Source organism: Castor canadensis, chromosome 5, assembly GCF_047511655.1.
Source record: "Castor canadensis chromosome 5, mCasCan1.hap1v2, whole genome shotgun sequence".
NCBI classification, from domain to species: domain Eukaryota; kingdom Metazoa; phylum Chordata; class Mammalia; order Rodentia; family Castoridae; genus Castor; species Castor canadensis.
The window spans coordinates 17,708,863-17,723,808 of record NC_133390.1 but is presented as its reverse complement, the minus strand read 5'-3'; the positions used below and the strand labels follow the sequence as shown (position 1 = coordinate 17,723,808).

Below are 14,946 nucleotides of genomic sequence, written 5' to 3'. Positions count from 1 at the left end.
CCAAATCCTCATGCTTTGCTGGATTCATGTTTTGTAATCTTGAAAATAAATAACGTTCTCATCAATGTCACATATTAAAGATTCCTGCAGAAGCCAAAGAAATCTGAAAATTAAGAATAACTGTACCTCTGAGGAAATGTAAATTCTACAGGATGCATTTTAGATAGCTTAATTACAAAGCTATCCTTCATGAGAGTATTCAAAGCACTATAAAAAGAAATATAAATGTCAATAAATGCATCTTTGAAATCACAAAAGGACCTTCTGCCTTCACAAACTTGGCAACCATCTACAATTCATTATACTACTTGTCAAAAAGAAAGTGATTTCTGTTTTGAATTCAATACTGTTAAGCAATATTTGAGTTGCAACACACACTGCTATATTATGTGGAAACACAAATGCTCATAAAACTGAAGAGTGTACCATAAAACAAAAATGTCCTAACTCGTGAGCAAGTGAAGTATAATGCTCATAACAAGCAGTTTTGCAAAAGATCAGTAATGGCTAGGAAGAATTTAGAGTATTTAGGAGCTCAAAAAAAGAGAAAAAAGATTTTGACTTAAAAAAGAACCCCTTTTTTCCTTAAAACTGAAATGAGATGCCTTCACTATCTTCTAAGGTCAAATCAATTTAAGTGTTTTATTCAAAAGATTATTCAAATATCACCAACATCCCAGATATTCTCTTCACTCTTCTTAACTAATCACTTGAGTATTAATATTCCAAAGAGAATTTGAATGAGAAGAATTTATAGCTAAAGCGTTCTACAGTTAAAGTCTAAGTTACATGTCTTTCTTACACGATTAAGGAAATGTCTGGAATCTTAATCCAAAGTTAACTAAATAACTAAATGATGAATAAAGAGAAACATCCATTCTGATTTCTTCCCTTCTACTTCAGTTACTGATTTATCATTTATCAAAAAGAAAAGACAGAAGAGAAATCTATGAATCTATGCAGATGCTACATTCAAGTGGAGGGAAGAAGGTAGCACTTCTTCCTGGAACCTCACAGAGCTGTCCCCATTTTCTATGTAGTGTAAGATGGAACGACATTCCATCTTACATGACAGCAAAGGGGAGAAGGAAGGAAAGACAATGTGCTGCTTTGCGATGAGGGCACAGCTGGATTTGAATCTCAGTTCTTGTTTTAGTCCAGCTGGTCCCAGGGCAAGTAACATAAGTACTCTATATTCGGGTTTACCAAGTGGAGACAATGAACAGTATGATACAATTTGGAAAAATGAGGATACCACACTATGGGTAAGTTAAGCGGTAGAAAGTATTACTCAGGGTACTTCATACAAGTTGGTCTCCTTCCCTTCTCCTGTTTATTACATTTTTTTAGTCTTATTTAAATCTTATTGCTGATGCTAACCATGGGAAAAATCAGCTACTTTTATTTCAAATTTACAAGACTATGAAGGGTCACCTACATGTAAGTTTTCTAAAAATTCGAGGTATATCTCACATAAAATACAGAAATAAGTCAAATGAATTCTTAATTTGAAAGACTGGAAAATAGGCTTCAATTTCAAATTCTTTTTTTGGTAAAAGAAAAAACTCAACGCAAATGTTTTTTCTGCCTACTTCAAGTAAGTCAATATTCCAAGTATTTTTTACTTAATCATTTACATTTAAGCAAGTGAAAATGTGTAAATGGGCACAGACACTAATCGAGATAGCAATCTGGCTGTAAATTGTCAACATAGCATAGCACCCCCTGCAGAAAAGAACTTACACTATTTAAGTAAGAAGTTTTCCAGCTCTTATCATTGGCAAATTTTACAGCTTCCTATAGTTCTTATAAATTACAAATATTGCTTACTGTAAAATGAAAAGGATATAAAATACCATACTCTGACACTGTAGTTTCAATGGCCTAAATTGAAATGTAACTTTGTATTATCAGGAATAAAAAATAATCAAGAAATAAGCATGTGAGGTATGTTTAAGAGTTCACTATTTTAAGAATCAACCCCCATGTTTTAGGCACTTGGGAAATAATACAGTTCTACATTACCAATGAATTGGTAATTTCCATTACAGTTAATTTTACATGACAACTTGACTGGGCCACAGGGTGCCCAGTTTAAACATTTCTGAGTGTGTGTGTGAGTCATTTCTTGAGAACAACAGTACTCAGACATGCAGACACAGTAGAGTACCCCACCCCTCCACGTGGGAGAGCATCATCCAATCCACTGAGAGCCTGAATAGAACAAAAAAGGCTGAGGAGGAAGGAATTTGCACGTTTTCCTTCCTGCATGCCTGCTTGCTAGAGCTGGGACATAGGTCTCAGACTGGGATTCATGCCATTGGCCTCCCAGGCCTTTTGATTTGGACTGAATTATATCACTGCCTTTCCTGGGTCTTCACCTCACTGATGATAGATCATGGGACTTATTAGCTTCTATAATAATAAATCTGTTCATATATATGTATGTATGTGCATGTGCACACACACAAATCTGAGTGCTACAATTTTTCAAGTAAATCGTTGTTAGGGGTCCAAGTTACAACCTGTAGTTGAGGAATTTAAGATAAGCTCTCTCTCTCTTTTTTTTTTAAACATTTAATTCAAAATTTTTATCTATTCACACTAACCTTCCACCTCAATGGGTATTAATAAGTGAAATTACCCTATATTCATATCAGATCTCTATTTACTCAAAGAGAGAACAACGAAAGTATATGTTGATATTTTAAAGTGAATTTGATATATTTTATTGGTGCCCTGCAGGTGGTGACAAGGAAGGGAAGAGCATTTTAAGGTCCTATTTGGAGAATGGAGCTTCTCATTCTCTATATCCCTGCATCCTGAAGCCAAGCCATTATGTTTCCAGGACTGGCTCTCTATTATAACAAAGTCTATGGCAGCACTTGCTAAAATAGGTGGTGGGCAGGGGAAGGAAAACAAACCCAAAGGTGTTTCCTTTTGGAAAGGGAGTGGCTTCAGGAATGTCCGGTTCTGTCCCAGGGCACAAAGAACACAGGAAGCTACAGATTGCTGGTCAATGGAACCACTTCAAAAGTGGCAACATGGCCAGGCATGGTGCCCCATGCCTGTCATACCAGTCATGTGGGGAAGTACAAATATGAGGATCGCAGCCAGGAACGTCTGTTCATAAAGTGAGATCCTACCTCAAAAATAACCCGAATGAAAAGGGCTGGTAGAGTGGCTCAAGTGGTAGAGCACCTGCCTAGCAAGCACAAGACTCAAATTCAACCCCTAGTACCACAAAGTGGCAGCAACTTGGCTTTGGGAGGGTTGCCTTTTTTGTTGTTTTAAATCACCACAAAGCATTTAGCCTGTTTTGAGACCTCTGAGGTTCCTTAAGAAGGTATAAAATGGGCTCTGATTTCTAAACCAGTCAAATAATAATAGCCTATTTTTATTGGCATTTACTATGGTAGGTATGTTTTCACTTAATATGTAAGGAGAAAAAAATTACCCAATTTTTTTGTGTAGAGGGGAAATCTAGTATTAACATATTCATTCACATCTCTGAACACACATATCTGAATTCAGATTATAAAAAAGGCTATGAATTTTATTTTTTAAACAGTGAGGAGCCAATCCATCCACATTCCAGGGTACTGGAAAGCGGTTTTGCTGTTTTATCTTAAACAACATAATTTGGCAAAAAATATGGTTTGTTATGATCTCTGTAGGCCTGTTTCCTTTCAAATGGCAAATGACCTCCAGGGGAAGCAAAGTTATAAAATAGGGATCAAGCAAAGGATCCCATATTGCTGGAGTACTGATAACTTATTAGCCTGAGGCCCTGCTCACAAGAGCTCACTGCTGCTTTCTGCAGGCAAGCTGGCTGGGTGTACTCAGTTTGCCATAGAAAACCAGACTCCAAACTCAAGAGTGAAACACTTCCAGCTGTAGAGGTTTCGACCTCTAGATGCAAAATCATTACAGCACCAACATCATACACGTGTACTTTTAACTTTCTAAAAATGACCTTCCTATTTAAAAACCCAGTAGAACTCAAAGCACACTACTGTCTCAAAAAGAACATTCTGACTCCAATTATTCAGTGACATTTTGCATAACTAATGCTATCTATCTATCATCTATCCATCCATCTATAAGTCTATCTACCATCCTTGTTCTCTGCAGCCCTGGTGTCTTGGGTTACATCTAGAATGTCCTCCAAAGGCTCATCTGTTGATGGCTTGGTCCCTAGCTGGTGATGCTACTGAAGGTGGTGGAAACTAGGAGTTGGAGGAAACAGCTCACTCAGGGAAGCCTTTGAAGGGTATATTTTTACCCCCTGTGCCTTCCTCTTCTTCTCTCTCTCCTCCTTGGTCACCTTGACCTAACATGCTTGCAGCCATGGCGCTCTGCCTCACCACAGCCTAGAAACAAGGGAGCCAAGTGACCATGGACTGCAACTTCTGACCTTGATCCAATGAAATCTTTCCTCTTTTATGTTGTTTTTCTTCAGCATTTTGTTACAGCATGAGAAGCTGACACCAATACTGGGAAGGCAGAGATATGGGAGAAGCTGAGTGCTGTGGACAGGCTGTGTTGCTTGAGTGAGCTTCTCCATTCCTTTGTTCCTCTACCCCAATGTTACAGCTCCCAGTAGATGTGACAAGTCAATCATGGTGTACTATTCCAGTGAGATAAACAATTAATATGCACACACAAAGGTAATAAAAGAACAAATAAGAAAGCATATTGTTAGTATGTGATTTGTACCATAGAGAAAAAGAAGAAAAAATTAAGCATATGCACCAATTTCCCTCATTTTAGTTCTGGTGTGGTAATCACTCCAGTTTCGTGGCCTCTTGTTACACCCATGGGGGATTGATTCCAACTCTCCCACAGATAGCAAAATCCATGGATGCCTAAGTCTCTTTCATAAATCAGCATAGGATTTGCATCCAACCCATGTACATCCCAGGGTATACTTCCTCATCTACGGATTGCTTACAATCTAAATACACAGCAAACACTGTGTGAGTAGTAGTTATACTGTACTGTCTAAAGAATAATGACAAAAAATCTGTACATGTTAGTACAGATCCATTTTTTTAAAATATGTTTGGTCCATGGTTGGTTGAATCTGTGGATGTGGAAACCATAGGTACTGAGAGCTGACTGTACTCTATTTCATACTAAAGACAGTAAGAATGTGAGGTGAAAAAGACACTGTAAAAAAAATTGCCCTTATAATTTTGCTGTTTGATATAGAACTAGTGATGTTGTCATTTGGAATGGCTGTAATTTATAAGAAGTGGTAATAATTTATAGATGAGTAAAATACAAATCTGTAAAGATTTTGTGTGAAAATGTAATCTCAACATAGCTGGGCTTTCAAATTGCCATTCCTCTGATTTCTCTAATTTCAAAACAGCCCAAATTTCTAATGTATTCTAAACTCAGTTATTTACCACCTCCACCAAATCCAAGATACTGGAGGTTTTTAATAAATGAAATGTATAATCCTTCAATGTGATACTAGATATTCCTTTGGAAAAAGAAGAAAGGCATTTTTCACTAAAATGCCCTTGCATCACACTTGGTTTATAGTTAAGGCAAGCACAGTTGGCAGAGAACACGGTCAATGCATGGTGTGGACATAAGGTAATAAAATGCAATCCATGTACTGTGCTTATGCTACTCGGGCCACATTTCTTTTTTATGCGTGGACATGGAGTGACATGGAAACTGTCAACTATGTGAAATGAATGTGAAAGAATGAATGCTGGCATTATTTTTATTAACATCTACATTCTCTACTCACAATGCACCCACATTTAAAAGCCACCTCAAGTCTGAATCTAAAAAACATGCGTAAAACACATAATATCAATAATAACTGACACCTAGAGTGTCTTAGGACCTGTCATGGATACTCAACACTCCTTAGGTGAGTTCAGAAAGTCAAAATATTCCACATTGTCTACTTTTATGGACAGTGTATCAGCAAATGCAGTTGGAACTTTAACCTCTATGGGTCTGGAAGATAAAACCAATTTCATTTTCCTCCTCACATATATTATTTATATAGCACTTAATTCAGTCTCATACCTGAGTCTCATCTCATCTCATCAATAAAACTATCAAGTTATTGAATGTGTGGATGACCTTGCTGTTATCCTGCAAAACACCTGACTTAGCATGAGCACAACCTGGGTTGAGAAGTAACCGCTGTATACACCAGGGGTGGGCTTCCTGGCTGCCTTTTAAAAAATACTGTTTTATAAGAGTGACACAGCTGTATCTACTCATTCTCTTATTATCAGTGGCTGCTTTCATTCAGCAGCGGCAAAACTGAGGAGTTATGACAGCACCCACAGAGCCTGTGAAGGCTAAAGTAGTTACTATCTGACCTCTTACAGAAAAGTTTGTCAATCCCTTTAATAAAAACAATCCACTTACTCTCCTTTAGCAAATACCTAGTGGACAGTGCAGATTTATAATGGTCATTCTTTAATATTTAGAAGTGGCCCTTCTTAACAAAAAAGCTTCTCTGCTAAGCAATTCAACCACTTTTTTGTCTTAGAGTTTCTCACTATTATAGCTTTGAAGAAAGCTTTTTATCTTTTACCTAGGCATTTCTGGATATCAAAGATTTGCCTTTTTATACTCATCAATTTGATAGATTTTACTGGCAACAATGTGATATGGAATTTAATGCACCACCGTATCTTCAAATAATTATTTTTAGTAAAGTTTGACAGTTTAAAAATATCATCGGTCAATTATTAGTATTGAGAACGTGCTAACAGAAGCTAATATCTGCTATCTCACAATCAGAAAAATGAGAAGAGCATGACTTAAGAACAAGAGTTCAGGGCTAGGTGCTGTGACTCACACCTATAATCCCAGGATTATAGAGGTAGAGACTGGGAGGATTGCAGTTTGAGGCCAGCCCAGACAAAAAGTTGGTGTGACCTCCATCTCAACTAATAAGTCAGCCATAGTAGCATATGTTTGTCATCACAGCTATGCAGGAAGCCGTAGGGGGATTGAGGCTGGCCCGAGCGAAAACATTAGTCCCTATCTGAAAAATGAATAAAAGCAAAAATGGTCTGGGGGCATGGCTCAAGTGGGAGAGTGCCTGCCTAGAAAGCTTGAGGCACTGAGTTCAACCCAACCCCTGTGAAGTCAAAAGGGGGAACACCCAAGAGTTCAGATCTGGCCAAATATTAAATGACGTAGGCATTAACATAGGATATGATTAAGATAACTAAAGACCCTGAGGTTAAAGTTGCATATTTCATTCAATGCCTGCAGTGACTTACCTACAATTCACAAATTGTGAGCAGGCTTAGGACCTAGGGATGGTGGTTTGGCCTGATCTGATAAATTGACTTTTTATATTCTCTGGAAGTGTACTTGTCTACTGCATGGTATCTGTACTAGTTAGATGTGCTCACAAATTAACCTTTTCCCTCCCTCAATCCAGCATGGAGCCAGACCTACCTAAACATGCCATAAACGTGACCCCAAGGTACAAGTAACCAGGGTACAAGGCCATGGGCCTCAATGCCAACATTGGGATTCTAGAGATGAGACAGAGAGAGGAAGGGGTGGTGCATGGTGATCATGAACTTCCAACACAGGAGAGTGCTGGTTTAGTTCTGTTTCCACAGTACTTTACATCAGAGTAGATAGAGACACAATGAGACCTCTAATCCTGTGTCAGAACGGCAACAGCCACTCCTACTTTATCTCACAAGTACTGAGGCTGGGATAATGGTCGATAACCTCAATTTCAGAAATATCTGTTGACAACTTACATCCTTACGCTTACTTCAACATGGCCTCGAGTCTGTGGAACACATACCTCTTTAGTCCGACCTACTTCTATCTCTGAGTCAGGCGTGGGGAAATTACTAGTCTAGAATAGTGGTTCTCAACCAAGGGTGAATTTGCACCCCCGGTGCATATTTAGCAAAGTCTGGAGACATTTTTAGTCATCACAGGTGGATGATGGATGATGGAGGGGGGCCCTGGGATTCTGTAGGCACAGTACAGTCTCCCACAACAATGAATTATTCGGACCAAATAAATGTCAAGTGTGTTGAGACTGAGAAGCCTTGGTCTGGATGTCATTTGCATCATACATAAGTGGAAGTGAAGGAATGAGAGATGGGTTAACTAACCTTTGGTCAGATCCCCATGGGTCAATCAGTTGACAAAAAATTGCCACGATACTCTAAAATTCAACGCCATTAACGAGTTGGTCTGTTTGCATCTTTATTTTGTGTCCCGTATCTTCTACCTTCTTAGGAAGATTAGCTAATCAATTAGTTTTTTTTTTTGTACCCAATTTCTTCCTCTCAATATATTCCATCATTTATTTAAACATTATTTACTCTACTGTCTTAAAATGATTCCTAGATTTACTACTTTCTCTGAGTCTCCTTTGTTGTTGCTTGTGCTTGGTTTTTCATAGTCACTTTCCTTGAAAGAACAACAGAGTGTCATTATCCCCTCCCCACCACCCTCTGTACATTTCTCACTTGCCAACATCAGTTGCTGACTTCTAGAACAACAACTATTTTGCAAAGCAATACAGAAATTATACCTGGCTTTTCCTTAGCATAGATCCCCAGATGCCTCACTTATAACCCATTTTGCTAAAGGTACTATTGAGCCTTCCCAACAAGCCTATTTATTCTATTATACAGACTGGGTTCTAGTAGATTAAATAAAACTTCATTTATGGCTTAAAAATTTTACCCCATACTGGCCTTGGATCATACTTTCCCTGATATAGTCTGTTAAGGACAAGAGGTTCACCTTCTTTCTGTCACCTTTTTCTCAGGCATTTTTCTTTTCTGACTACATTTGAAGCCAAGGAAATGGTGTCATACAAGTAAAATCAGAAATTCTACTTATAGGTTTAGCATGAAATCCTTTTGAGATGCAGTCTGATGGCAACATTACTGGAAAAGATAGTCACATGTTATAACTGAAATATAAAGTAGTCAATAAATATTTAAATAGTAATTTTACTGTTCACAAACACTGCATTGTGCAGATTGTGAAACTTTTCCATTGCCTTAAACCTAAATAGGTAGATACAAAATTAATGTCAGGAACAACCAAATCTCACAGTTCTCTATTCCAAATGGAAATGACTTTTTAAAAGATTAAAATCTGTAAGTTCACGAGTAAAATGACAGTTCTTAGCCTCATATCTCTATCCCTTACATTTGTGGGTTTAGATTCTTGTTTATGAGAATGATAAAAACAGAAACCAAAATGTGTGCCCCAAAATTTGCAATGCCTTTCAAAATTGGATTTTATGACAACCCCTTAAAATCTAGAAATGCCTGATTAGAGTAATAAGAAGTCTTCACAAGAAAATTATTACATTCATAATGCAAACTCATGGTACATTTTCTCTGTAAGTGTAATCTTATATGAGTTCAAATGAAGAGCTTTTTCTATCACATCTCACATTTATTTTTAGTCTAGAAGCAGCTCAGACTGAACAACCTGTAAAACCAATCACCTTAGTGCAAAGAAGTATCATCCAATTAGCCCCAGGTTGGTGAAGGAGCAAAGTGTAAGCCCAAATCATCCAATCAACTGGTCTGGCTCACCTTCTGGTTCTGCTCATTTTTTTCTCTGAATCCAGTCTGCTATCTGCATTTGACCTCCAGGTGACCATGACTTTTTCAATTCAAATGTGCAGCTTTGCAATAAATAAGGATGCATAGCTGTGCAGGCTATAAATAACCAGAAATTATATGCTTTCTCCTGTCTGTTGATACTAGCACTGCAGAACCCTTCACTTGCTGTGCCTGAATAGTCTCTGTAGGTAGAGAAGAAAATATAACTGACAAAATCATACCATCCTCCCAGAATGGAAGGGTGTCGGGATTCTAAGGACACTGCAAGTAGATGAAGAAAATGACCGAGAAGTTGAAAACTACGAAAGAGTTTCACTATCTGTTGGAAGGGTAGATGAAAATGTAGTTGTTACATATACTTCAAAAAATAAATTTATCAGATAATGGTGTTCTTTTCTATCAATTAATAAAAATGGAAAAACTACATTTCTTTTATATGCTGAAAGGATACAAAATGAAGTTGAAGGGAAAATGATCACTTTCAATAAGAATGGCAGGAAATGCACGTAACTTATTCATGGCTGCCATCAACATTCATGACATTTAGAAAAATGCTAATAGTCTTCATTTTTAATGTTCTTAAAATGTACATTCTGAACCTCAAACATAATTGTTTAACCTGGAAAACAATGTTATTGAAATGCTTCAGGTTTTGAATCTGGGCCTCTCTTGTTTGACGGCTCTAGACAAGTCACTAAGTTCTTTAAGTCTCGTTTTCTCAAATGCACATAGGAAATGAAGAAAATGTCCACCAAGTGATTTGTGAAAACAGTCAGTACAACACAATACATGCAAACCAGTGTATTATCAACCCTGCAGTGGAATAGCTAGAGATTTTTCTTACTTCTTCAATGTCCACCCACATGCCACACTTTCATGTTTACAGAAAAATGCTTAAAAAAAAAAAAACTGAGAAAACTACAGTTCTTGCAAAAATTTGAGTACTAAGTGACAGAAGGTTTGTGATTCTCTTCACGGCTTACCAGAAAAACATTCTTTCATAATAGCAGGATATGTGTTTATTGTGGCAGTAAAAACTACATCCTTCAAAAGTTATGCAGTATTTGAATTAATCTGATTGTCTTGAGGAGGTCATTAAAAATCTTATTGTTTACAGTGAAATCTTTTGTGAACTATATAATTCTGCATCTATAACATATTTTTCAAAAAATAATTGGTTTCATCAATTTTGAGACTAGGATTTTTCCCCCCAGGATAATGGTGATAAATGCTACTTTTAATTACAAAATACCCAAGTCACGACTGATACTGTGTCTCCTGGCAATCCTAAATATCAATAGTATATATAATCCTTGACCTAGGGAGCTAGATATAATCCAAAGTTTAAAAGTGAGTATTTGTGCAATTAATAACACATACTAACACCGAACTAGACAGATTTCACAACTGAAACAATCAAAAAACATATGATATTGTTAAGACCCACAGTGGCTGGCTGAATACAACGTCTGATTTTCTTCTTCCTAACGACAAAATTCTAAGCAAAGGACTTCTGACCCACCATTGTACATTCTAGGAGAGGATGAAGAGGTGAAGTCTAAGTGACTTTTTACCTTCTAAAGCTGAACTGTCTTATAACACATGAAGCTGTGATGTATGTACACAAATCAGTCTGGTTAATAGCATATGTAAATATTGAATAGGTGGGGAAAAACAAGATACTAATGTAAGTGGTCTCTTACTGAATCATGGCATGCCAGCAGTTTTAAGGAAATAAAAGTGATGCCAAATCAAACAGTAATAATGTACACACAATACTTAAGTGAACCACACAAATAGAAAGGAAACTGATCAGAAATAGAAGTAGCTTTGTCAATGCTCTCAGCCCAACATCTGAAGTTGCTTGGCAAACTTTGACAAACTTACAAGCAGGACAATAGGAATATACAATTTATTAAAAGACAGGTGTTCAAAAAAATCACAAAACCCATGCAAAGAAGGTCTTGATGTTTAAGTTATAATCCATCCATGCACCTGACCCCTGCCCTCCTCCCTCCCCCAAGCAAATGACAACATACGTTTAACAGCATCTTGAGCAAGAGGTTCCTGGGTAGTCTTGAGCAAACTTTGGGACACTATGGAGAAAATAAGAGAACATAACTAAAAACAAAACAAAAACATGGGAATGATGGCTGAAACGAACTCACAGGATCCCACTAATCTAAAACAACAACAAAAAGCACATTAAATAAAAAACAGTAAACTAAATGGAACCAAAGTAAATATATAAACAAACATTGATCAGAGATCAACAGCCTGGAAAGCTAGACGCTATGTCTCTGATAGGACATCTAAGTAACCTGTCAGAGGATTTATTGGTCCATTTTCCCCCTTAGTACCAGAAATCAACTCCTTTCAATTCTTTTCTCACTTCACCTCTGTGCATTTCACCCATTCACAAGGCAGCTTCTCTGTCTCTTGGCTCAGCTACTGGATGAGGTTTTTTTTCTTCACTTATACCAGTCTGCCCAACTAACTGACCTTCAGTTCCTTGCCCTTTTTTTCCTTTCTTTTTCTTCTTCTTTCCCTCCTCCCAGAATGAACTGAGGGCCTAGTGCATGTCAGTCAAATGCCCTACCACTGGGTTACATCTCTACCCCTCCCTTTGCTTTCTTTCTTTCTTTTTAAAATTAGGATATATTTGCTGTACAAGGGGGATTCATTGTGACAATTCCGAAGAGGAACTGTGCATTGGTGAGATTGCCCCCACTATGCCTTTGCTTTCTTGATATTCTGTAACCCACTCCCTCTAAAAACCAAGTATGGGTACTGTCTGCCTTGTCTCAGGTATCCCAGTTGGGAGTGTACCTCCTGAAAATCTCTAAGTAAAGATACCCAGGGTGTCTCCAACTAGCTTGTGGTGCCTAGAGCTTGTTCCTTGCCCAAACTGATCAAATGTTAGGCTGGTAAGGAAGGGCTATCAGGGGTGAGATGGGGGTATGGGTAATTAAAGCACATTTATCACTACTAATAATCAAAACCATACTTATTTATTACTAACACGTGATATTATATTTCAGAAAATAAATTCACCTCAGAGAAAGGGAGGAAAAAGTTGGAACTCTGCCAGGAAGTCTCACCCAGCAGCTAAGCAGAATCACAGGAACAAAAGCCACTTGTTCCAAAGGCTGCAGGCATCAGAATCCCCCATTGTGTTCCAAATTACCTGACCTAATTAACTTCTTTGATGGAAACTGAAGTAGGGAGTCATTTGAGCAAGAAGGTACAATCACCCAATCAGAATCAAGAGAAGAGGGCTTGGGTTACCAGTTCCTACACCTGTTCTCACAGGAGATGCTTTTAGAGTTAATTCACAGGTGGTGATGGCAGGAATTTTCCATTAGCTTCCACTTAAATACCAGACTCCTTCACAATAGGAGGTCTGAATGGTGCAGGTCCTGTTGTTGCCTTGTTTAATCCTATGTTCCAGCTGGGAAATAATTTACATAATCCCCAGGAATCCTAGGCCAACAAGGGTGGCTGCCACCCTTGCAAAACTAGGGAGAAAATACAGGAGGTCTCTCAAAGAGAAATGCACAATTGTTCAGTTTCATCTTTAGTTTAGCAAGTCGAGGAATAACTTCTTGAGTAATTCAAACTTCCCCGTCATGAACAAAAATAAATGAGCAGAACCGGAGATTTAACTCGGAAGGCTGTTAACAAAAATGTAAATCCCATCTATGTGGTACATAATCTCTTGAGAATTAACTCTTCAGGGAATATTCTCACCTTGGATTTAATTAAAATCATGACTTCATATATTTATCCTCCAGAGAGAAAGGCTTTCTAAATGGTATTCCCCGAGCTTTATGTCACTGAAGGTTTTTAATGTTAAGAGCACTTTTTTTTTTTTTACCTATTTCCAAGAGAAGAAATGAAAACTTGATGTTGCAAATGTCTTTGTGCTGAGTTCAGGGGCATTTCTACCCTCTGGCATTTGAGGTCATGAGCTTAATTTAGTCACACTCCCAAATCACCTCAATAAAAGACTCATCTCATGAAATAACCCACAGGTACTCACGACAGCAATCCACCTTATCAAGACAACTGACGCCAGCCATCTAGTGGGAGGCTATATTTGCACGTGGGGCATATGCATAAACACAAACACATATGCACACAAATAGACATGTAAGAATGCACTTGCAGAAATGGCTGCAGAAGAAAAAACTGCCACTCCAGCTCTGTTTTAAAGAGAAGCACTCAAAAGTCTGCAGATTTCAAGACAAATCCACCATAGCTGAGAAAAGAACACATCCAAGGCCATGCTTTATTAGAGATAGATGAGAGATGTGCTCATGAAAGAACATAGCGTGGAGCCTCTGGGCAATTAAGAGAAGTTGACAGAAATGTGGTTAGTGGTAGCAACAGGCCCATTCCCAGGAACCAGGAAAATCAATCTGTTACAAAGAGCAGAGTCAGTGATGAGAAAGGCGAAAGGTGGCTGGGCTGGAGTAGGGTCCACTTACTGACGCTGCCACACACCGCCATGCAGTACTCTTCTGTGTCAAAGTTGTTCCTGTTGCCACCACATCCGCCGTAAAAGAATGGGGCGCACTTCCCTTCAGTGACATCAAAGTACCAGCGGGAGATCATGGCGCGGCATGGCCCAGTCTCGGCTTGTTCAGAGCACACCTCTAATCAGAGGAGACGTGGGGAACCACATTTAGCATGAAAAGGCACTGTCCTGCTGTTCACGTACACACGTTTACTTGTCTTATGCATTAATCTTCCCAGTGGTAACCTGGTCTGGGCTGATTAGGCCACATCTACGGAAAACAGACTGAGGAATTTAATCACCCACCAGGACTTCAGAATCACCTCTGACAAAGCAGGGCATTCTCATGTGGTTGACTGGATAAGGCTCCATAGGAACAAAAGGATTTTGGCTAGAGGTGAAAAGATTCTTCTAGCCAATTTTAGATGGATTTTAAAAGATGGAGGGTGTCTGCACATTTATTAAAAAATAAACTTGTCTTTTAAGATAACTTCAATTTTGATACGAAAAGGCTGTTTTGGTTATAATACAAAAGTTTAAGCTCTTGCAAACATCTGTTTTCCATAATAAATGACTGCCCTGACTCACATATAAAATAAATTGCACATATTCTGATTGCTTTCCAGTGTTTGGAGAGAGCTAGTCTATTGATTATACTTGAAAACATAAGCAACATCTGTAAATGTAACTTACAGTTAATTACATTAACTAAGACAATTTTCACTTGTGTACTTCTTTGACTCTTCGGCAGTAATATTCTAGTCACCCAACTCAAATTTGTTAACATATTCCAAGCACTGTTTTACATTTAAA

General features: G+C 38.1%; 1 protein-coding gene across 7 annotated transcripts in view; it reads right to left on the bottom strand.

The window, feature by feature from the left end:
* The window catches only part of App (amyloid beta precursor protein), a 239,467-nt gene that overhangs the window by 74,818 nt on the left and 149,703 nt on the right, over nucleotides 1-14,946 (bottom strand). For 2 of the 7 annotated variants that reach the window (XM_020186107.2, XM_020186108.2), the window contains exons 7-8: nucleotides 14,105-14,272; nucleotides 11,654-11,710 (exon numbers count right to left, since the gene is read on the bottom strand). The exons of 2 other annotated variants lie outside the window; for them this stretch is intronic. In XM_020186107.2, the coding sequence (XP_020041696.1) occupies nucleotides 11,654-11,710; nucleotides 14,105-14,272 (225 nt within the window). The remainder of the gene's footprint in view (nucleotides 1-11,653; nucleotides 11,711-14,104; nucleotides 14,273-14,946) is intronic. 3 more of the 7 variants (XM_074072862.1, XM_074072863.1, XM_074072864.1) reach the window with 2 other exon arrangements.